Source organism: Colletotrichum acutatum, assembly GCF_030867785.1.
Source record: "Colletotrichum acutatum strain CBS 112980 chromosome Unknown BDZ83scaffold_6, whole genome shotgun sequence".
Lineage (NCBI taxonomy): Eukaryota > Fungi > Ascomycota > Sordariomycetes > Glomerellales > Glomerellaceae > Colletotrichum > Colletotrichum acutatum.
In genome coordinates, this window is record NW_026849000.1 from 22,017 (window position 1) to 43,825 (window position 21,809).

General features: G+C 54.1%; 10 protein-coding genes across 10 annotated transcripts; 4 read left to right on the plus strand and 6 right to left on the minus strand.

Annotated features, from left to right (window-relative positions):
• Positions 1 to 405: 405 nt before the first annotated feature.
• BDZ83DRAFT_566409 (aldose 1-epimerase) lies at positions 406 to 1,698 on the plus strand (the record flags this gene model as incomplete). Its single annotated transcript, XM_060503847.1, has 2 exons — positions 406 to 1,261; positions 1,319 to 1,698. The coding sequence occupies 2 exons, from the start codon at positions 406 to 408 to the stop codon at positions 1,696 to 1,698; spliced, it is 1,236 nt and encodes a 411-aa protein (XP_060370494.1).
• A 107-nt stretch (positions 1,699 to 1,805) lies between these two features.
• Positions 1,806 to 3,119, minus strand: BDZ83DRAFT_372180 (uncharacterized protein). Its single transcript, XM_060502643.1, has 2 exons — positions 2,541 to 3,119; positions 1,806 to 2,418 (listed from the first exon to the last, which is right to left on the minus strand). The coding sequence occupies exons 1-2, from the start codon at positions 2,755 to 2,757 to the stop codon at positions 2,045 to 2,047; spliced, it is 591 nt and encodes a 196-aa protein (XP_060370495.1). The 5' UTR covers positions 2,758 to 3,119; the 3' UTR covers positions 1,806 to 2,044.
• Positions 3,120 to 3,418: 299 nt separating this feature from the next.
• BDZ83DRAFT_566465 (Alpha/Beta hydrolase protein) lies at positions 3,419 to 4,789 on the minus strand (the record flags this gene model as incomplete). Its single annotated transcript, XM_060503853.1, has 4 exons — positions 3,419 to 3,487; positions 3,553 to 3,701; positions 3,785 to 4,496; positions 4,580 to 4,789. The coding sequence occupies 4 exons, from the start codon at positions 4,787 to 4,789 to the stop codon at positions 3,419 to 3,421; spliced, it is 1,140 nt and encodes a 379-aa protein (XP_060370496.1).
• Positions 4,790 to 5,079: 290 nt separating this feature from the next.
• BDZ83DRAFT_372303 (uncharacterized protein) lies at positions 5,080 to 5,908 on the plus strand. Its single transcript, XM_060502645.1, has one exon. The coding sequence runs from the start codon at positions 5,370 to 5,372 to the stop codon at positions 5,823 to 5,825; it is 456 nt and encodes a 151-aa protein (XP_060370497.1). The 5' UTR covers positions 5,080 to 5,369; the 3' UTR covers positions 5,826 to 5,908.
• Positions 5,909 to 6,961: 1,053 nt separating this feature from the next.
• BDZ83DRAFT_566587 (uncharacterized protein) lies at positions 6,962 to 8,442 on the minus strand (the record flags this gene model as incomplete). Its single annotated transcript, XM_060503862.1, has 2 exons — positions 6,962 to 7,617; positions 7,668 to 8,442. 2 exons carry the CDS (start codon positions 8,440 to 8,442, stop codon positions 6,962 to 6,964), a joined length of 1,431 nt encoding a protein of 476 aa, XP_060370498.1.
• A 918-nt stretch (positions 8,443 to 9,360) lies between these two features.
• BDZ83DRAFT_601183 (endoribonuclease YSH1) lies at positions 9,361 to 12,830 on the plus strand. Its single transcript, XM_060507079.1, has 5 exons — positions 9,361 to 9,741; positions 9,802 to 9,899; positions 10,217 to 11,348; positions 11,426 to 12,140; positions 12,222 to 12,830. Exons 1-5 carry the CDS (start codon positions 9,589 to 9,591, stop codon positions 12,704 to 12,706), a joined length of 2,583 nt encoding a protein of 860 aa, XP_060370499.1. The 5' UTR covers positions 9,361 to 9,588; the 3' UTR covers positions 12,707 to 12,830.
• BDZ83DRAFT_601186 (V-type proton ATPase subunit A) lies at positions 12,831 to 15,847 on the minus strand. Its single transcript, XM_060507080.1, has 5 exons — positions 15,651 to 15,847; positions 15,496 to 15,574; positions 13,398 to 15,428; positions 13,162 to 13,341; positions 12,831 to 13,109 (listed from the first exon to the last, which is right to left on the minus strand). The coding sequence occupies exons 1-5, from the start codon at positions 15,777 to 15,779 to the stop codon at positions 12,937 to 12,939; spliced, it is 2,592 nt and encodes an 863-aa protein (XP_060370500.1). The 5' UTR covers positions 15,780 to 15,847; the 3' UTR covers positions 12,831 to 12,936.
• A 907-nt stretch (positions 15,848 to 16,754) lies between these two features.
• BDZ83DRAFT_747237 (CHD5 domain-containing protein) lies at positions 16,755 to 17,596 on the minus strand (the record flags this gene model as incomplete). Its single annotated transcript, XM_060513404.1, has 3 exons — positions 16,755 to 17,140; positions 17,225 to 17,411; positions 17,510 to 17,596. The coding sequence occupies 3 exons, from the start codon at positions 17,594 to 17,596 to the stop codon at positions 16,755 to 16,757; spliced, it is 660 nt and encodes a 219-aa protein (XP_060370501.1).
• A 255-nt stretch (positions 17,597 to 17,851) lies between these two features.
• BDZ83DRAFT_601193 (uncharacterized protein) lies at positions 17,852 to 19,484 on the plus strand. Its single transcript, XM_060507081.1, has one exon. It carries the CDS (start codon positions 18,055 to 18,057, stop codon positions 19,084 to 19,086), a length of 1,032 nt encoding a protein of 343 aa, XP_060370502.1. The 5' UTR covers positions 17,852 to 18,054; the 3' UTR covers positions 19,087 to 19,484.
• A 648-nt stretch (positions 19,485 to 20,132) lies between these two features.
• BDZ83DRAFT_646807 (uncharacterized protein) lies at positions 20,133 to 20,441 on the minus strand (the record flags this gene model as incomplete). Its single annotated transcript, XM_060510014.1, has 1 exon — positions 20,133 to 20,441. The coding sequence occupies one exon, from the start codon at positions 20,439 to 20,441 to the stop codon at positions 20,133 to 20,135; it is 309 nt and encodes a 102-aa protein (XP_060370503.1).
• Positions 20,442 to 21,809: the final 1,368 nt, after the last annotated feature.

Consider the following 21,809-nt stretch of genomic DNA (forward strand, 5'->3'; position numbering starts at 1 on the left):
GTTGATCGGCCCTTGCTACTGCTGCTTTCTGCTCTCGTCCTCCTCTTCTTCCCACGCGTCCGGGATACGGTGTACCTCTCCCCGACCCGTCACCCCTCTCACCTCAGAGTAGAGTGGAGCTGGTTCTCTGCACTCTGCGGCCCTGCTCTGCCCTCCTCGAGCTGCATAACGTAGCTTCGTTGGTCCGATGATCAATATCGTCCCATTCTTACTGCCATGTGCAAGTCTCTCCGCTCCTCCCGCATGAGGGGAGGAGCACCATTGCCATTGGGATATAAGCTCCCGCTTCATCCCACCTTCCCCTCTCACAAGCTCTGCTGTCCGTCCCACCGCCATCATCCTCTGTTCTGGTCCGCCGTTCTCTGTGCTTCAATCCTCTGTTACCTTGCCTGGCACACCTACACGATGCGCTCAACATTCCTCCCCGTCGCTGTCGGAGCTCTGCTCGCCCCGGCCACCTCCCTGGCCCAGTTCGTTGGCGGATCCGGTGGTAACACCACGGCTCCCTCCTCCTTGGGTCCTGACAAGGACGGCAAGTACTGGATCTCCAGCGAACACATCAAGGCCGCCTTCATTCCCTACGGTGCCTCCGTCTCCGACTTCATCATCAACGACAAGTACGGCATCCCCCGCGATATTGTCGCTGGCTGGGACAACGCCACCTACTACGAGACGGATCGCCAGCACCCCCATTTCGGCGGTGTCCCTGGTCGCTACGCGAACCGTATCAAGAACGGCACCTTTGAGATTGACGGCGAGAAGTACCAGATCGACCTCAACGACAACAATGGCCTCGACACCCTCCACGGAGGCTCTGACGGATGGGACTGGCGCAACTTCACCATTGTCTCCCACACCAATAACAGCATCACCTTCTCCTTCACCGACCCTGACGGAAAGGAGGGTTTCCCTGGCGAAGTCGTGTCGCTCATCACCTACACCCTCAACGGCTGGAACTGGGACTTCAAGATGATCGCCGTTCCCACCACCAAGAAGACGCCCATCATGCTCAGCTCTCACACCTACTGGAACCTCGACGGCTTCTCCAACAACGAGACCAGCTTGGCTCTCAACCACACCCTTCACATGCCCTACAATGGCCAGAGAGTGGGCGTTGACAACATTCTCATCCCCACCGGTGAGATCCTTGCCAACGAGAAGGGCTCCGTCAACGACTTCTGGAGCGCGCCCAAGCAGATTGGTGCCGACTTCTCCAAGCCCGAGCTCAAGAACAACTGCGGTTTCAACTGCACTGGCTATGGTAAGCATTGACCAATTCTTATCCTACAACACATGAAAGCTAACCACATAAATATAGACAACTGCTGGATCGTCAACCGCAACGACCTGGGCCCCTACAACTGGCGCACCGAGGGCTACGTCGCCCGTATGCAGTCCGAGTGGTCCGGTATCCAGCTCGAGGTCTACACCGACCAGGACGCCTTCCAGATGTACAGCTGCAGTCAGCAGAACGGCTCCGTGGCCCTCAAGAAGAGCCAGGGTCTGTTTGACGATGCCAAGTTCCCCCGTATCATCCCCAAGTACGGCTGCGTCGTGCTCGAGGTCCAGGACTGGATCGACGGCATCAACAACCCCGCCTGGGGCCGCACCAAGAAGCAGATCTACGAGCCCGGCGGTGACCCGTATGTCCTCCAGGCCAGCTACCGCTTCAGCATCAACTCCACTTCCAGTTCGTAGGAGGACTGCGATTGAGTGATCTTTTGGGAGTAAAGTGGCTGGGAGAGGGGGGGAAGCAATGCGTGAAGAAAGCAGGATGTTCTATTCACCTTCACATATTTAATGATACCATGAAGAGGAGATTTAGCATGAATGGCGGAATATCCGTCTGGATTAATGAACTTTATCGTAATCTGCCTGATCTACCCGATGGTTGTGTGCCATGTTTGAACCGTTTCTGTTGCGCGGCCTCATTTTGATGCATCATGATACCATCAAATACCTGACCGTCATTTCAAGCCCCCATGCTACCATTTATGTTGCCGGCAAGATCATCACCAATCCTCCGGCATCTTTTTTTTTTAACTTAATACCACTCATCACCCCCATATCCACCATCCAACTTCCCCTCCCCCTCCAATTCGCCCAACTTCTCCCTAACCCTCGCGACCATGGCCTGGCCGTACTCTGGCCCCGGAGGCGGCGCGGCTTTACTCCCGTCGTGCCTCAGCCACGGAACCTTTCTCGACGCAGCAGCAGCCCCTTGTTCGACGACGGCGTTCTGAAGGGATTTCACGGCCTCCTCGTCGAATGCGCCGCCCAGGACGATGGCGCGTGGGGTGGAGGCGTAGTTTCCGCTGCCGATCGTGCTGGTGTCTGGGTGCTGCGGCGGTGGAGACGACGCCAAGAGGGCTGGGATGATGAGTGCTCCTGAGGCGGGGGAGGTGATGAAGTGGATGACTGTTTTTGGGGTATTGTGAGCTTACTTCTACAAGACTCTCTTGGGTCCGGTCCCATTAATTCGGTCTCATAACTCGGCCTTTCCCCTTGTTTGCCCAAAATGCGGTGTCTTGGAAACTTACCTTCATATTCCGGCTTCAGGCCCTCGATGACGCCGCGACCAATCGCCTCTGTCTTACCGCATAGAATGATCGGTATCGGATCGGATGAGTCCTTGTGATCGCCTTCGGTTGCTTTGGACTTGTTGTCGAGCATCTCGCGCAACGAGGGCTGCTGACGCCGCTCTTCGTCTGATTGGTTCAGGGCGTCTTGTTTCGCCTTGTGAGACCAGAGCTGCATTGTTGGGGGGGAAAGAAGAAAGTACACTTTCTGCAATAGGGTATAAGAAATATGGTGTGTGTGTATGGAACTTGGAGAAGTGGTCTCAGGTTTTAATAGTGAGAGAGGGTGGGCTTTCTTCAATGTATGTGAGTTTTGCTTTCTCGTGGTGGTTTTTGTTGTCTCACGTCAGACTTTGGGGTAAGGTACTTCGGTAGTTTGATCCTACCGTGTTGAACCGTCGGATCCGGATCCGGGGGCTAGTGAAAGCCGACGTCATTTGGCGAGTAGTGCCTTTAAGGCGCGGATATTTGGATGGGGAAGAAGGCAAGCACGGCAAGGTAGGTAAGCTCTTTCGGGTATGATTATAATCCGTCACTTCAAGGGTATCGTGCAGTCATATCAGATGATTTGGCTATGAACCCATTTTCACATCTCTACGCCTGTGTAGAATCACGTTTCTTGCAATTGATCTACCAAGTCAATTGAACAACTAAGGAGCAATGCAATGAGTCAAAAGCAAATGATGTAAACTACGCATATTATTTATCTTGATATCATGAAAATGAGAGTGCACTAATTCGCTAGAAGACTTTTGCTTCAAAGGATGACAATCTATGACATGAAGTTGAAGCACCCCCATCCAGTGTCATTTCATTACCAATGATTTCGAACTCTACCTTTAGTTGGCAAGCCCGTTCTGCGCAAGGAAGTCCTGGATTTTGCTAGTGACTTCGACGTGAGAGTAGCTCTGTGATCACTTGCGTTAGGAAACTTTCTGAAAAATCATTTCAGCTCGACAAGAAAAAAACTTACGAATGCCAAGCCGTGGCCAGCGTCGGGAACAACGTAAGCCTCAAAAGAGCTCGCGTTCTTGATCAGCGGCGCAACGCCAGCCGGAATCGAGGGTAGCTCAGGGTTGCCGGTTGCAAGGCAATCACCACCGCAGAAGGGAACGTCGCGTTCTAAAGGTCCAATCGTTAGCTTACAATAGGCTCTCCTTCCTATATCAACTGGATGAGCTTCCGCATATGCTCTCAAGACTTACCACCCGTGATGACAAGAACAGGCTTCTTGAATCCGCTCGTCGTGCCAGCCTCGCCGCCAATCGTGAGCAGCTCGCCCACAGTCACCGGCTTGCCCGTCTTATACGCCGCCGTCAGGATGGCAGGGTCAAAGTTATCCGGCGCGAAAAAGTTGATGTGCGCACCGCCCTCGTACGCAGGCGCAAAGTACCCGTCAACGTAGTCGCTCAGCGCGGGGATCTGGTTCGCCTGGATGAAGGCACCGCCCAGCAAGAAATCCGGGAGGAAGGTAGCGTTGGCGGAGAACCCTGTCAATACCAGACCGTCCGAGGCGTTCGGGTACATGGCAGACAGCGCGTACGAGTGGACGGAACCGAACGAGTGGCCGACGTGGACGTACTTGTCAAACGTGCAGGGGACGCCCGGGACGGCGCCCGCGCGAAGCTTGTCCGTCAAGGCTTTGAGGGCGGCGAGCTCGAGGAAGCCCTGGATCTCGTTGATGGGTTCGCCGCGGGAGGACTGGGCGATGCCGAGGCGGTCCCAGGCGAAGGTGGAGTAGCCGTAGTCGTCGACGGCGGGGCCGACATAGCTGTAGTTGTAGTTGTTGGCGGGGAAGTCCCAGTAGCTCCTGTCGAAGCCGATGCCATGGGTGAGGATCTGGAGGACGGAGCCTGGGCCGGAGTCTGGTTGGCAGTAGGTTGAGGCGAGGTGGTATGTTCCTCCGACTGTGGCGTACTAGACGATGGGCATATCATGTTAACATTGTGTAATGTCTTTTGGTGTGTGCTGTGAGCTATGGATGGTGGGGGAGTCCTTACATCTGTGAGATGGGTTGCGGAGAAGTTGTTGCCCTGCTGTGCCAAGCCCAGCATGATATTTGTGACATCAATGTTTGTCTTCGGTGTTGAGACATTGAAGACGCCGTTCCGTGATGAGATTGTAACTTCGACTGTGAGATTCTGACACGACTTGGCCGCGGCAAGGGTCGCAAAAGCAACCGGGAGAGTTGCTGAAAGTAGCTTGAACATTTCGACGTTTGAAGATTAACCGTTGCGATACTGTATAGACGGAGTGTGCAAGGGGCCGTCTTAGATTGAGATTGAGTTGTCTTGGATCGTGTCTAACAGCAAAGGTGATATGGACCAAGCCAGGCTGTTATACTTATACACTGGCAAACCGACACACCCAGTCAACTACCAACATCGTTCCGGGCATAACTCCATCCGCAATGGGGGGCTTGCGAATTGTACGAGTGGAAAATCCTCATTTGCTCTCGCCCGCATGCCCATCCACCCAGCCAAGTAGCTTCAACCATGACCAGCACCATTTCCATCCACCTGGCACCTGCAGCCCATGATGTCAGCAAAGTAATTGTAATTCACGCCGTCTAGAACTTCACTAGCGGGCCGCAACTCGCATAAAATAATGGTGGCGTTCAGAGCACGCATAGCCGCCCAAGCAAAGCCAACTTTGGCTAAGTAAGGCTTACCTAGCGAAGCGAGTTCGCGCGAGATCCCCTCGATCTTTCCAGTCTTTCTTGGGAGCTTCCGGGGCTAGCTCGGTGTGCCGAGCTAAGGCAAGAAAGCATTGGATAGCGCGTGGGTTGTGATGTGTAAGGTACGGTACCCTCTTGGGATGCTCTTCTTCCTTTTCGCTCCACCAAAACGTTGCTCATCCTACGCCGGGGTAACGGAGTTGATGCATCCCATGGGCCGGAGCCCAGTCCGGCTCACCGCTAGGCCCCATGCACCGTTTCCGAAAGGGGCATTAGAGGCAAGTTGGCAAGGTCCAAAAGAGACCTGCATTCAAAAGTCTCTGATTGCCCCCCAATCATGTTTGCCGCCGATCTCAATTGAGTTGTTGGAGCGGAGCTATTACACGCAGACACACGGCAGAGAAAACTTGATGAGTGTGGAAGAAAGAGAGAGCGAAAGAAGAAGAACAGCCCCCAGCCCAAGTCTCAACTCGTTCTACGTTCGTCTTAGCGGCAGCCCCAACCGAACGCCATCGATGTCAAGACATTGCGATCCCCGCCCCATGTTTGCCGGTCCTGTCTCCACATGAGCTTACGGATAGGCCCAAAACATGCAAACAATGGGCAAGGGTGTGGACGAGAGAAGGTCCAAGTAGAAGAAGCTTATGCAGAAGCTTCAGTCATCAATTATTTTTCACCGGGGGTTCCTCTCAAGCTTCAGCCTTAGAGTATTTGTCAGTCCTGTTGGAATCAAATAGTGTTATGTATGTCTGATGCCAACCATCCCACGTTGTTCGTCCACCGCCTTTGCCTCCCAGCCTCCCCCTCCCCATCTTCATCTCGGTCAAAGGAAAACGATGATAAGCGCCCATGGTGCCATGCATGCAAGTGAAGACTAGGTATTTGGAAAACACGTAGTGCCGAATTTTCCGCCACGGCGCCACCGCCGAGTCGATTTAGTTTCTTGGAGCGGGAACGGCTACTAAGGAGCATGGCACATTCCGGGGTTAGCAAGGCAGATTCAGAATCCCATCGAAATGGAATACCTATCTCACCTTCGGTAAGATGTGATAGCCCATCACCGTGACGTGACGACATCGAAGAACGTGACGAGTCTACGGAACACTTCACAATCTTTGGCACACCTTCCACCGATTCTAAACGAATCGCTGGGCTCTGGCTGATTCAGCGGACGGCTCGGATACAATCTCACGAGTGAGGTCGCCGCTTGCGTACACGTCGACGAATGAGAGTCTGGTGTGCCATCCGAGAGAGCCCCGAGACATGCATCGCTCGCGTACCGTGATGGGCTTGCTGCCAGCGGTCGCTTACTCACATTATTCTCTCACTCACTATCTCTCGGGGAAGGCTAGCCCGTGAAATATCCGATACGTACTGGCAAACGATTTGTATTTGACGATTCTCAGTAAAATCTCCTGTTTGAGGACGAGGCTCTGAGGGGATCTTCTCTCACTGTCCGTCTCCCAAGCGACTGAGCAAAGGAGTCCTTTCATCCTTTCTCTCCTGGATATGTAGGCTTGGTCGTTTGGCATCTTCGTGGCCTAACCAGCTTGGCCGCCCATTTTTTGAACCCCCCTGAAAGATACTACTATGCAGACCGACCGCGATCCCTTATCCATGCTGTCTGCGTAACGCCATGCTAATAATAAAAGTACAACAGTGATTTCGATTTTGACTTTTGGATTGGTTTTTCGTTGCCCTTCTTCTATTTGGGCTCCGATGTGTCCAGCTTATCGTAAGCCGCCTGCATGGCCCTCAGTTCGATTTCGTCACCCTCCAGGGCTGCCACCCAGTCGCGAACTTGGATGCCTTTGCCCTTTTCCTTATCCTCTCGCCAATTACCAAGCCGCGCTCGGCCCTCAACGGTAAGCGCGTGGTTCGCCGGAGCAGGAGGACCCGAAGCGGCTGCGGCACCCGCCTTTCCGGGAGTGCCAAGTCTCGGTGTGCTGGCTCCACTGCCGCCTGTCATCCAAGAGTATGACTTGCCGCCTTTCTTCTTTCCGAAGAGTGATCCTGTCTTGGGCATGCCAACGAACATGCTGCTCGTGATGTTTTGATTTGCATGGCTGCTAGCCTCTGCCTTCTTCACAGCATCAAGTTTCTTCTGTTCCTTCTTCGAGATGGCCTTTTCTGAGTCAGGTGCTGAACCGCCAGGGGTTCCAGGTGCAACGGATCCGGCACGTGATGGCGTCGATGCGACCTCTGCGGTTCCATCCTTCCGAGCGTTACGCTTCCGTAGTCGTCTTTCCTCCCAGTCTCTTTCAGCCTTGCCCACTTCGCGGACTGTGTGGCTCATGGTGTTCGTAGCAGAGATCTTTTGAACCTTGCTCGCCTGGCTGGAAGTAGCATCTTCAAGAGGGCCTACATAAGTGTCAGTATGATATATTGGCACGGATAACGTGTACACAAACGTTTCTGAGCGCTCGGGCGAGGACTGGCGCCGTTCTCAGTCGCACTCTGCTGTGTTCCATCCTCTGTTTGCGTCTCCGGCGCGCTTTTCAGTGGTGCCGCGGCCACTTGCCATTCCTCCGGGACTTCACCATGCGACGAAGTCTGACGGTTTTTCGCAATTCGGTTGGAATCTTCCATGAGCGTTCTGAGCCGCTGCTTAGTAGCCAGCGACAGCAGTGCCAGCTGATCCACCAGAAAAGCCTCTTGAGGTATCCAAGTTCCTGTCGTTGTCACCATGGTCGAGTCCGGTCCTTTCTTAGTGGTTACCGTCACAGTAGGCGCAGGAAACTCTTCAGGCAGACGCATCCGCCCCATAGGCTGGTTGCTATTCTTCGTCTCCAGGTTGAGTATCAGGCCTTGATCTCTGGCAAACTTCTCTGCTTTGCGATAGACGACTGGAACTTGCAAGAAAGCATTATTCAACTCCATAGTCCGGGTCTGAGCCAGACGCTTTGCAGATTCCTGCCATGCCTTCTCCGCCGCCTGTGCTACCAACTGGTTCTGAGTATCGGTGCCGGCTGGCTGAGCAGGCTGGTTCGCAGGACCCGCGCCGTAGAAGCTCCCCTTATTGCCCTGGGGGTAGGGAGCGAAGCCTGTTCTTGATTCCGGGACGTACAATTCGGACAGGAACTGCTCCTCAGCTCGTAAATCGATGCCTGTACCTGCCAGCGAATCTGTCACGTCGTATTCGTACTCTTTCTGTGGTCGATCGGGAGGTCTCGAAGGCGGACCCATCGCGCCGGGAGTCGAAGGCTGCTGCATGATGGGTGTGCTAGGTGAATTAGTGTTGCCGAGAGCCAGAGTGGCAGAGGTGTATTGTGGCAGAGTGGGCGGCGCCGGTGGCTGCGGAGTTGACACTTGCGGTGGGGGAGTCGGAGCTGATGGAAGGGCAAGAGCCGGGGTGGTATTGCCGTTTGTATGTTGGTATGGTCCCGTGTAGGTTGGCGTCGCGGCTTGCTGCTGCTGTTGCTGCTGCTGCTGCTGCTGAACGTTTGGATAAACGGGAGACGCAGCAGACGTCGCAGCGGTGGAAGGAGTGACCGGCGCGCCTGGGCTCGGTGCGTAGGGTGAAGTAGAATACGGCGACTCGGGTTGGGGAGTTGCGCCAGGGGAAAGTCGCGGTCTTTTATTAGGCGGAGGCGCAAAGCCGGCTTGCGTCGCAGCAGGAGATGGTGTAGGTTGAGGAGGCGAGAATGCCCTCTGAGGCATCTGAGGCTGGGGTTGCGCCATCTTTTCAGCTGTTATTACAAGTAGTTGAGATAGGATGCGATCGAATCGAGAGAATGGTCAGAAGCCGCTCGCTCTGGTGAAGCTCAGCAAGCCGGACAGCCTGAGCAATCCTCACGCGACTCTGCCCATCTGACGTGCCGGTCTAGTCGGCCAAAGTACAAAACTTCCAGATCGCGTCGGAATCGCAGGATATTGTTGCTGCGACAGCGTGACGTTCGCGCGTGCGTATTGCTCAGTCGTGTTGGTAGTCTGGTGATGATCGAAGCGACGGGGTACCACGTAGATGGAAGCAGGAGCTGTCGCCGGAAAGAATTGAGGACCGCGTTCATTTAAAGTCACGTGATAGCGCAGCCTTGTCCCCGCCTAAGCGCAACATGGTCCAAGCGTTTAGGTTGGAGCTTGGTAGCGGACCAGACAGCTGCCGCCAACTTTTACGTGACCCTGCGCGTCGCCCGTTGACCACCTCCTGTTAACTGCTACTTAACTTCTCTGCTCCAACCCGTGGCAGTATCGTCACCGCCTCATCGACGACCCATTCCGCGCCGACTTCATTGCGACAGATGATCTAATCGGAAATTGACCGCCACCAATCGGCGCGATACTTGCGATTACAGGCCGATCGACTATTTGCGACTTGCGACCCTTGCAGCTATGGCGTCAAAGAGAAAGGCTTCGGCCATGGCCGCCACCGTTTCCGAGGAACCGGTCGACCCTGCTGACGAGCTGATGTTTCTCTGTCTCGGAGGCGGCAACGAAGTCGGCAGGTCATGTCACATCATCCAATACAAGGGCAAGACAGTAATGGTACGAGCACAACCTCCCTTCATCCATTCAACAGGCGGATACTAACTACCGTTCCTACAGCTTGATGCTGGCCAACACCCAGCATACGATGGCCTTGCGGCGCTGCCTTTCTTCGACGACTTCGATCTTAGTACGGTCGATGTACTCCTAATCAGCCAGTAAGCCCCCTCTTCCCCCTCCCATATGCTGTTGGATCACAGGGCAAGGCGGTGAACGAACTTGGAAAACAATACCTGGGATCATGCCCCTGGCTCAGGAACAGCGAGTGCCTTTTGGCGACTCTTGCACCTGATGGAGCCTCTTGCTACGCCTCTTATGCTATTTCATTCTTGTACACAGAACCAATACAAAGACTTCATTCTTCCCACCTGCCTTGCCTTGTCGTTCTCGCCGTTGTGATAGCTCTTGGCGTTGTCGCCCTACAGTATTTGGTGTTGTATGACACTTTGGCGTTGAACATGCTAATAGGTGGCAGTTTCCACGTCGATCATGCGGCTTCATTGCCATACGTCTTATCAAAGACTAACTTCAGAGGCCGGGTCTTTATGACCCATCCCACAAAGGCCATTTATAAGTGGCTCATTCAAGACAGTGTCCGTGTTGGAAATACCTCGTCCAACCCAACGTCACAGCCAGTCTACACGGAAGCAGACCATCTTAACACTTTCCCTCAAATCGAGGCCATTGATTACCACACCACACACACCATTTCGTCCATCCGCATTACGCCCTATCCTGCTGGCCATGTCCTCGGAGCTGCCATGTTCCTCATCGAGATTGCGGGTCTCAAAATCTTCTTTACCGGAGACTACTCACGAGAGCAAGATAGACATTTGGTCTCAGCAGAAGTCCCTAAGGGCGTCAAGATCGATGTCCTCATCACGGAGTCGACCTATGGCATTGCCTCCCATGTACCCCGACTGGAGCGCGAGCAGGCCTTGATGAAGTCGATCACCAGCATCCTTAACCGCGGAGGCAGGGTCCTGATGCCAGTCTTCGCCCTCGGCAGAGCCCAGGAGCTTCTGCTTATTCTGGACGAGTACTGGGGCAAGCACGCAGACTTCCAACGGTTCCCGATCTACTACGCCAGCAACCTCGCCAGGAAGTGTATGGTCGTCTACCAGACCTACGTCGGCGCCATGAACGACAACATCAAGCGCCTCTTCCGTGAGCGCATGGCCGAGGCCGAAGCATCCGGTGACGGCTCCGGCAAGGGCGGGCCCTGGGACTTCAAGTACATCCGCTCCCTCAAGAACCTCGACCGCTTCGACGACGTTGGGGGCTGCGTCATGCTTGCCAGTCCCGGTATGCTACAGAACGGCGTGAGTAGAGAACTCCTCGAGAGGTGGGCCCCTAACGACAAGAACGGCGTAATCATCACCGGTTACAGCGTCGAGGGCACCATGGCCAAGCAAATCATGCAGGAGCCCGACCAGATCCAGGCCGTCATGAGCCGGACGACGGCTGGTGCCCGGCGCGGACCCGGCGGGGAGAGCGAAAAGGTCTTCATCCCCCGTCGGTGCAGCGTTGCCGAGTACTCCTTTGCGGCTCACGTTGATGGCACGGAGAACCGTGAGTTCATCGAGGAAGTTGCAGCTCCCGTGGTAGTAAGTGAACCCCCTTTCCCTTTCTCGTACATACCAACCCTCCGAAGAAGGAAAAAGGAGACTAACACTTTCAAAAGATCCTCGTCCACGGCGAACAACATAACATGATGCGTCTTAAATCCAAACTCCTCTCCCTCAACGCAAGTAAGACGGCAAAAGTTAAGGTCTTTAGTCCCAAAAACTGCGAGGAGCTCCGCATCCCCTTCAAGCAGGACAAGACGGCCAAAGTCGTCGGCAAGCTCGCCACCATCCCTCCCCCGACATCCCTCTCCGACCCCACCTCCCTGCCGCAGCAGCTTGTCACCGGCGTCCTCGTCCAAAACGACTTCAAGCTCTCCCTCATGGCACCCGAGGACCTGCGCGAGTATGCCGGTCTCAACACCACCACAATCACCTGCAAGCAGCGCCTCCGCCTCACGGCCGCCGGCGTCGACCTCGTGCGCTGGGGTCTCGAGGGCGTCTTTGGCAGCGTCGAGGAGCTCCCCGAGATGCGCAAGGGTCACCCGGCTCACGACAAGGCCGTTGACGGTGCTGCAGTCGCCAGCGGTAACGGGAACGGCGTCGAGAAAGGCGAAGGCGATGATGCTGACCAGGAGATGGGCGAGGAGGCGGCTGACGAGGAGGTCGCCCGCCTCGTGGCCGCGTACTTGGTCATGGGCTGCGTCGCTGTGCGGTACCGCAGCGATGGAGAGGTCGAGCTCGAGTGGGAGGGCAACATGCTCAACGACGGTATTGCCGACGCCGTCATGGCGTGTCTGTTCTCCATCGAGAGCAGTCCCGCAGCAGTAAAACGTATGTTCCTATTCTACTGAATCATTCTGATTCCATGTCTCCAAGAGTTTCTCTCACAATTTGCTAACAAACTTTACTCAGGCTCCGCGGCCTCCCACAGCCACGACCACGACCACGCCCCTAAACCCCTCCTCAAGAACCCTCACGCAAACGTCCCAGCCACAGAACGCCTCGAACGCTTCCTCATGTTCCTCGAGGCCCAGTTCGGTGCCGACAACGTCAACCCCGTCGCCGAGCCCCGTCTCCCGCCGCAGCCCGAGGACGACGCAGCAGCCACAACAAAGGCAATCAAGTCCGACGACGCTAGCGACGCGTCCATGGACGTGTCCGACGACGACGCGGAGGCGGAGCAGGAGAAGAGGCTGGAGGCGCGGCGCCGCGCAGAGATTGAGCGCCTCATTAAGCTCGGCATCCCCGTACCGGGTATCCGTATCAAGGTCGACAAGATGGAGGCTGTCGTCTGGTTGGAGGATCTGGAGGTGGATTGCAGTCACAAGGCTTTTGCTGACCGTGTGAGACGTGTCTGCGAACACGCCGCCGAGGTCACGGCGCCGCTTTGGGGTTAAGGGGTCTACGAGTTTTTTTTCCCACGTTGGATGCAAGGTGTTCATTTCACGGCGTTTTACACGCCATCATGTAGTATAACCATCACACTCACGACAATCACGCGGGCAGCCTAGCACGTTTAAATACTTAATGCTCTAGTGCATTGAGCTATGTTACAGATGGACTAAGGTTACAATGAAAAAAGAATTGCAGTACATCACACTCTCAAGAAACCTCCAGCTGAAGCTTCTTAACCGAGGTACTCCTTCAGCTCTTCAGACTCTTCTAACGTTGTAGTGAAAGAGAACGGCTGGAATGCCCAACCAGCAAACTCTGCGAACTTGGAGAAGGACTCGACCCAGGCCAAACGAAGGGAGTGCAACATGGCACTGGTACCCTCCATCATGACCAAAATGGCAATAGCTGGGTGCGCTGTTAGTAATTGTTGAGAAGGAAGGGAAGCATCACAACTTACTAAGGAAGAACCACATGTAGAAGACCACAACGATAGCGATAGAACCAAAGATGCCAGAGAAACCAAGAGCGGGCCCAAGGGTCATGGACCAAAGGACGGAACTGAGTTGCTGATGGGCAAGTGACAAGGCCCAGAGACGAAGGTACGAGGCGGTGTGGGAAACGCAGTTCAAGCAGAATTCTGTATGCATCGTCAGTTTTATTGCCGTCTTGAGTGTTTATGTTCGTATTCCTTACCGATAGTGTGAATAATCTGGTGAATCATGACTTCGCTGAACTCGAATTCCTCGTGCTCGCCATCACCGTGCAGGTCCTGCGTGATCATAGCAACGCCTTCACCATCAGACTCGAAGCTGGGGCGGCCGTTGAGTCCGTGATCTTCGTCATCATCGCCGTCGAGAGCACTAACGCGAGAGCTCTCTCCAATGCCCCTATAACCCTTGGCGCGAGCGTGGTTGTGCTCCCAGCGGAGCCAGAAAGGCTTCAGGAACAACAGAATCGGGACTTGGATAACGGCCAAAAGCAGAAGGAAGACCTGGACAGTGGCCTGTCCGGGGTAGAGCTGCGCGCCCTCCTCGAGCTTACCGGGCTGCAGGAACATGTAGATCAACATGTTCAATAGTCCAGGAGGGTTGCGGGGGTTCTGAGGGTCGCTCCAGTTGACGGACCACTTGTAGAGAATACACATGACGAGGTATCCAAAGATGGACTGGAAGAAGATCATGCCAGGGACGAAGTTACCCCAGATATCCACGGGCTTCTTGAAGTGCTTGGCGTTGACGTAGGCGAAAATGAGGGAGTAGGTCATGTGGGCCCAACCCAGAACGATACTCATCTTCATCTTGTAACTGTTGCTGAAGAGAAGGTCGTTGTCTGTCTCGTGCCATCTCCAGTCCAGACCGAAGGGGTAGCGGTAACCGTGGTCATTGAGCTTACCAGTCAGAGTCTGAGGAGGCTTGTAGTCGTCGGGAACATCCCACTTCCAGGCACTGTCGAACAGCGTCAAGGACTTGGAGAAGACATCGTTGTAGATAAGACCGGTGAAGAGGGAGAAAAGACCCATGACCAAGGCGATGTATCTTCCGTAGTAGAGCATAGCGAACAACTCGAAAGTGACCTTCTTGAGAGGCTTTTCCCAGTAGATCATGGCGAGGGCGGCAGAGACCATGATGACGGCGTGACCAAAGTCACCGAACATGACGGCGAAGAGGAAGGGGAAGGTAACAATAACAGGGAGTGCCGGGTTAACCTCTTGGTAAGTGGGGGTACCGTAAGCGTTGACAATGGTCTGGAACGCCTCAGTGAACTTGTTCGTCTTGATGTACGTAGGCGGAGTCTTGTTGGTGCGGATTTCGTTGATGATGGAAGGCACCGAGAGTCCAGCTTGGTTCGTAACGTTTTGCAACGTAGAACGAATCAGCGGCAGGTCGTTCGTCGGGCACCAACCCTCGGCAATGAGAGTCCTGCGAGCACGGTCATACGAGAAGTTGTTGAGCGTGTTGTACACAGCCTTCTCCTTGGTGACCAAGACCATCCAAGCTGACAATGCCTGAGAGATCTGGGTGAGCTCGGCGTTCAGAGTCTGCTGAGTGTTGCGGAGAACGTTCTGAACGTCGTTAAGGCGAGCGTTGACCTCGTGGATCTGGTCACGACGAAGGTCACTGTTCTCGTCCACGTTGTACACCTCAGCACCCATGGACTCGGAGATCTTGCGAATCTTGGCCAAGATCTCCTTGCCGTGGGCGAAGATGACGAACACGTTCTTGTTGATCTCCTCGTTGTTGGTGGGGTCGACGAGCGGCTCGGGGATCTCAGACTGGTTCATGTACAAGTTTCCGCGCAGCGTTCTCCAGAGGATGCGTTCGAAGGAGGCAACACGGTCCCTATTGATAACACCAGCCACGAAGCCAATGTTCATGCCGGAGAAGGACCGCTCGACCTCGGGGGCCGAGTTGTGCTGCTCGACATCCTGGAGGAGAGGAGCGTCATCGTTATCAGTGGAAGCGCGAATTTCCTCGACGCTGCCGTGGGCTCTGTCAAAGAAGCCGCCGGCTTCGCGGAGAACCCAGCGCCACTCGGTGAGCTCGACTTCGCGCTTCTTCAAGGTCTCGTAGCTGTCGTTAAGTTGGAAGACGCGTTGTTCGAGGCTCTGGCTTCGCTCGGCGAGCTCGTCAATCTCGGAGGTCGACGGGTTGGCGAGTCTTTCGGCATCGACATCGAACTTTCTAAGAGGGATTCCTGCCTTCTCCATCTGAGCGTAGAAGTAGCCTGCCGCGATGTTAGTCTATTCCAACCCAAGGGTTCGTGATGTGCGGTTGGGGGAATGATGACGTACGCAGCTGGCGTTCGACATTGTCGAGTCTTCGAATCTCCTGAGTAAAGGTGCGCTGGAAAGCACTGACATCTCCGTTGAGCTAAATAGATTATGAGTGGTCAGCTTCGATGTTGATTGAACCTCAATAGTATCCGGGAAGGGGGTTGGCGACGTACATCACGGAACTGGAGGAGACCAAGCTCTCCAAGGGCTGTGACAACCTCGCGACCGATTTCGTTCGAAATGTACAGCTGCACCATACTCATGTTCGCCGAGCGAAACATGGTATCCTGTGCCGGCGCCATTTTGATGTATGGCGGGAGCTCCGAACCGTTCGATGGGGGTTGTTGGTCAAGCTTGTCGATGCAGATACTAAACACAAAGCTGCCAAGTTGATGTCGTTGCCTCCCGGACGAATGCACGATGGGGCTGAGCACGGTCCTCGGCCTGTGGTTAATCCGGGAAATGGATCTGTCTACCAACCTCGTAGTGTGGCGCGATCTGGAAGTGGGCTGTGGCGGTGCACTTTCCTCGCAGATATTTTTTGCGAAATATCCACAGCCGACGCTTCGTGCTTCTTTCCTCTACATTCACAACAAGCTCATACTACGAGGAGAAACAAGCAACACCTGAAATTACAGGTTGTTTCCCTTTCGGAAATCGCTCATCTGCCTTTCGAGTGCTTCAGATGGCAACAGTTTCTCGGATTACAGAGCTGCTATTGCCAGCAGCGTTATTTCCTGAGCTTCCAACTTGCTATCAAATGACTAACCATCAGCTCTGTCTTTTGCAAGACAAGAAGATCAATTCTACGTGACGATGGCGCTTTCGAAGCTTTGTTGGCCGTCCGCAAGGACTCAAATGGTCACCAAAGTCAATATGACGCCTAGAGCAAACCCCAAATACCCTGCCAAGGGTTATTCTTGATCGTGTTACAAAGTCTTAGCCTTGCAATTAAGAACTTTGCGTCAAATTTAGACGAGATACATTCCATGAAAGTTTTCTTCTGTAATTCTTATGCTCATGCATGCAGCCGTGGCCTTTGAACTGGCTGTGGCATCTGTATGACTTGCTAAGAGTGCCACAACTTTCCTCTGCCTGCTTGGTTGCGTCGTCTCTGGGATCTTTATTCCCCTGTAAAATTCAAAAAGGATGCCAATGACAAGCAAAGGCTTCCGGTATCACAATGTTGGAACCACCATATGAGCCAAAGACATTCACTTTATTTTATGTGTGCTTGCCTAAGGTACTCCGTACGTCGGCACAGTCGCCTAGCCGCATCACAACTCCTTCTTCTCCGTCTCGGACGAACCAGCCGCGGTCTTGGGCGCCGCCTTACCCGACGACGCAGGAACCTTGACCGGCTGTTTCTTGCCCTGCTTCGTCACAAACACGAGTCCCACGACGGAGACAATCAGCTCGGTGAGGAGCGTGACCATGCCTGAACACGCCAACTGCCAGGAGGCGATGCTAACACTGCCAATCGGGGCCTTGGGGAACGAGAGGATCCATTCGGCGTAGTAAGGGAACCAGCCGTACGGCAACCAGAACATGGGCTCCTTGGAGAACCAAAAGGGGATACCGTATTGAGGGACTTTGGTGAGGGCCCATCGGAAGCCAGTGAGGTAGGTGTCGAACTTTGATTTCGATGCTTCCTGGGCTTGCTCTGCGTATTTGCAAGGTGTACATGTTAGCCATTCGATCTCTATAGTCCGACATGAAAGCCACATCGTAGCCTTGTGTAACATACTGCTCTTCTCTAGCTGCTCCAGTTGTTTATCGTGCGTCCGACGGAGCTTGGCCCACTTGGCGAACTCATCCTGGCTGCTGGTCGCATTCAGCTCCTTTCGCGTCTTGAGGAAGTCGGCTTGCAGCTTTCGGTGCTGCGCGGCTGCCTTGGCGGTCGAGATGGGGAGGTAGTTGAGAGTTGTCCAGAGCTGCTAGGCTGTTAGCAAACACGGCGATCTTTCCGTGACCGGGCTGGGCGCGGAGGCGGGAGGAGGAGGAGTCAAAGGGAGGTAAAAGGCAGACTGACCAGATTATTGATGGCGGCAGCTCCGACGGTGTTGACCAGGTGGGAGAACACCTCCAGCACGAGAATGATGACGAGTAGGGAGGGCATGGTAGACACCCTTTGGTAGATCACAGACTCGCAAGCGGTTGTTTCCGGTAGCTATCGGCACATGTCTGTGATGTGCGAGGCTGAAAGGTTGTCGATAGGTAGGTGTGTGACCGGGCTCTCGATCGTGCCCTTGGGTGGGTGAGAAAACGTGGTCCTATGTCATTGCCCCGCGAATTGCATCTTTAGCGGGGACCTTAGCCACTGTAAGCCACTCGCCGCCTCGTCAAGCAGCGAGAACCAATCACCTTCAACTCCTGCGTTTACATTCCATCGGAGCAAGACCTGAACGGCCTCAATCTAACGTCTTGACCTAGAATTGGGGGCCATTCCTGTGATTAGACTTACTCACTCGAGAGCTGCCGTTACACACTAAACCACTTCTTCGAGCGTTCTTTGGTGAGGCTCACAGACATGCTCAAGGCCAAGACGGTCCCGTTCAACAACCCACCAATACAGCAATGTCGAGAGCTCTGAACGAGCATATCATCGCTGCCCTGAAACAAGGCGACCATGAAAAAATCTTCAACGACGTCTCTGGGCTTTTTGTGCAGCCGCAAGATGAAGGCCTCCTCGAGATCGAGATTCTAGGCCAGGGCCATCCAATGGGCCCGGACGAGAACTTCCTACGAGACGAGAACGCAGTTGCGATTCCCAAGCTGCGCATCGTCCAGGCCTTTCTCTTCGCCAGACAGATTCTCCAGAAGCACAAAGCCAGTGATTCTTCCGTGGGACGGGAGCAGCTGATGGCTGCCACAAGCGTTCTGCTTCTGATGGACCCTGAGCACCTCACAGCCGCCAATACCAGGAAGCGTCTTCTCTCCGACGCGATCTCTGCGGGTGACACCGTGAAGGCGAATCTAGCACGGGAAACGTGGTTTGTGGATAGTCTGCTCACCAGCCGACTGCATCGACACACAAAGTCGCCAACGTTGTGGAACCATCGACGCTGGCTGTCGGAGCGATACCGTGATGCCGGACTTCCAGTCGTGGTGCAACAGGATGTCGAGACGGTTGTCATGATGGCTGGAGAGCGGCATCCGCGTAACTATTATGCATGGACTCATGCTCGGTGGCTAACGAGGACGTTCCTGGTCGTTTCCGAGCTCGACGTGCTTGTGCCACTGACTCAGAGTGTTAAGAAGTGGTCTTTCAGACATCATTCAGATATTTCCGGCTGGTCTTTCCTAGCTTATTTGATTGATAGGCTGGGAAAGGACGACAGAGGGACGGTTTCGTTGGTTTACAATGAGACTTTGAGTTTGGCTGAATCTCTCCGGTGGTGTAATGAGTCTGTCTGGTGGTTTCTACGCACCATAGCATCTCGGCCAGTACTGGGACAAATCGATAGAGATAAATTTGCGAGCGTTCATGAGCGGCTGGCAGCAGCCAGTGCTGAGGACTCTCTTGAAGCCGCAGTACTGAGAACGGCGCGGACGTGGTGGGACATGTACGGCTCAGATGGCCAGGTAGCATGTACAAGTCACCAGTGAAAATGATACAGGTGAACTAGAGGAGGAGGAAACCGGCAAATTCGCGATACCGTGCTGATTGAATGAGTACAAATTTGGACTTCTGGACGAAGCATATATCATGCTCATTTCTTATATTCAATGAGCTTCCAGGGTGAGCCTTGAATTATTTTGTCAAGATGGGACTTGACATTTGTTGCTTTATTTTGGGAGTAAGAACAAACAACAGCATTGCGGTTCGCGTAGAGCATAGAGCACCGCAGATGAGATACTAAGGAGAATCATGCCTGGTTTTTTTCATACTCGGAAATGACTGCACTCATTGACGTTACTTTACTCGGCAATCCTTCAAGGGATCAACAAGATCAAAAGGCTCCGGCCTTCCAAGTTACAACATCATATCAGTGCGATGCATCTTGTAATTGGGAGCATTCTTGGAGCAAAGAATCGACCAACAAGCGACAGCCAAGCTGAACTGATCGAGACTCGGTGATTCGCGGCTGAAACCCTCCGCGGCCACGACCCCTGTCCATCACATCCACATTCGGAAGCCCCTGCCCGCCTACCACATCCGCATCAGCAGTTCATTGAAGAAGATCAGGACGTATGGCTGAGATGGTGACAGCCAATTCGTTATGAAATGTTGCGAGTCAACGCCTCCTACATATGCAACATCATCGCATATAGAAACGAACTTCATCATCGATCGTTATGATGCACATCGTGTTAAACAATAATCAAGCGATCACTCGCAAACATCATTGGCAAACGTCTGTATGATTTGGCGCCCGCACATCATGTTGACTCGGTATTACCTGAAGCAAACCGGCTGGGCTAATGCTCGTGCAGCGCCACAATCGGGTCAGGAAGCCGCCAGCCGAAGACTTCACTGCGGGAGGGGACTTGGTATTGACGCGAATGTTCATTAAGCTCCATGCTTTGTGGAAGGGGCTTTTAGGCGTTGTAGGCGGTAGGTTCTGTAATTGTCTTCTTGAGATCTCAAGGACTGCCAACCGACTCAAAGGGAAGAAGCTCTGACCTGCAACGACAGGGCCAGGTAAATTAGTTTAAGTGTAAAGCTCAGGTGGCTCGAGGCAAATTGGACCCTGGAGCAGCCCGGGATCCTTGACGGCGATGATTTCTACTGCGGATTGAGCATCTGCCGCATGCATTTCTTCTTTGATCTCATCCAGTGATTCCAGTCTAGTTGGTTGATCATTTACTGGACCACGGTTGGATGTTGGTCCAGACTCTAAAAGCTCCCAAAAGCTGCCGGGGCCCCTAGAGATGATGGCCAAAACGGCTAGAGAGACTCCAGGTTGAAGATGAGCGTTGAGAGACGCTCGTAGAATGACCGAGGTAGGCAGTCGTGCCATTTTACATAGGAGGCGAACATAGAGCAGCGAGCCAGCAGGACCAGAGATACGTAAGATTGCGGTGCACTGCAACTTGGGAGCTCCATCCAACATGGACTTTGAGCGTGGACCATCTCAGTTCGAGTATGTAGTACCCTCACGGTCCTGAGCATGGAAGATCGGATATCCAAATGACACGAGGAGCACGAGCCAGTCCCAGCGCCCGTCAGTCCGTTTGATGGTTTGATTGACGTGGATGCGCGGTCGAGCAAGTACCGTGCTCGAGTCCGGCAACAGACGCACGTTCCCGGTCGAAGATATGGTCTCGACACAGCGCTGGTAGTCGCATGCAGTCGTCATGGAGCTTTTGACAAAAGAAACGGGAGCTGTGACGTGGTTGGTTGATCAGCTTCCAAGTCCATGGAAAAGAAGTGAGCGAGAAGCGGGCGAGATTCGGGAGAGCGTCGACAGTGAGACAAGAAGCAAAGATTGTGCTGGATGATGGTGGTGATTGGTAGACAGGCGGACAGGCGACGGGCCAATGTCCATCACATTTGGGCTCGTCGACTTCGTCCCAAAAGGGCCGGTAGCCACCTTTGGTGCAAGGGAACAGCCTGGAGAGAAGCTGGAGAAGATGGCCCGAAGCAGCAGCAAGGCGACATTGGAAGTGGAGATAGTTGAGATGCCCCTTGTTTTCGAGGCGCCAATGCCGCCAAGGCAGGTTAAGCGTCTTTTTTCGATGGCTGCGGCTAGTAATTGCCTGTTCGACTTTCGTATCCCACCACACACGGTAACGGTCGACGGCCGAGGCCACCGTGACGAGCGAAAGGCATTTTACCACGAGGTGGTGGCTTGCTGAGGTGGAGATGGGACGCGATGCAAAATGCAAACGGCGAAGCGATTGAGTTGCCGGTAGTTTTGTTCCGCCTGGTGTTGACTTGAGACCGATCTAGACGGCCAGTCGAGATATAAGGCGAAGGAATTTGAGACAGAAGACAAGGACGCCGCGAGGCCTCGAATACCTAATGGAAGAATCAAGAACGACAGCCGCATGCGTCGGCAGACGCCAGAGAGGTCGTGGACGGGGTGGGATCCCGGGAAGATAAGGGACCGACCAAGCCAAGGCAGCACATGGGTTGGTGGTCCCTAGGAGCAACAAGCAACAAGCAGCCTGGCAAAGAAGCTCTGATTGACAGCAGCGCCCCTGAGATTGGAGATTGGAGACTAGAGACTGAGAAGCGCGGACCCGAAAGAGAAAAGAATTGACAGCTGGGGTTGAGGACGCGTAAAGCAGGGGGGCCAGTCAATGTCGCATGTTGATCTGAATGGACGGTCGAATTGGCCAATGGATTGCCCATCGTTCATCCCATGAGCGCACAAAGAAGAGAC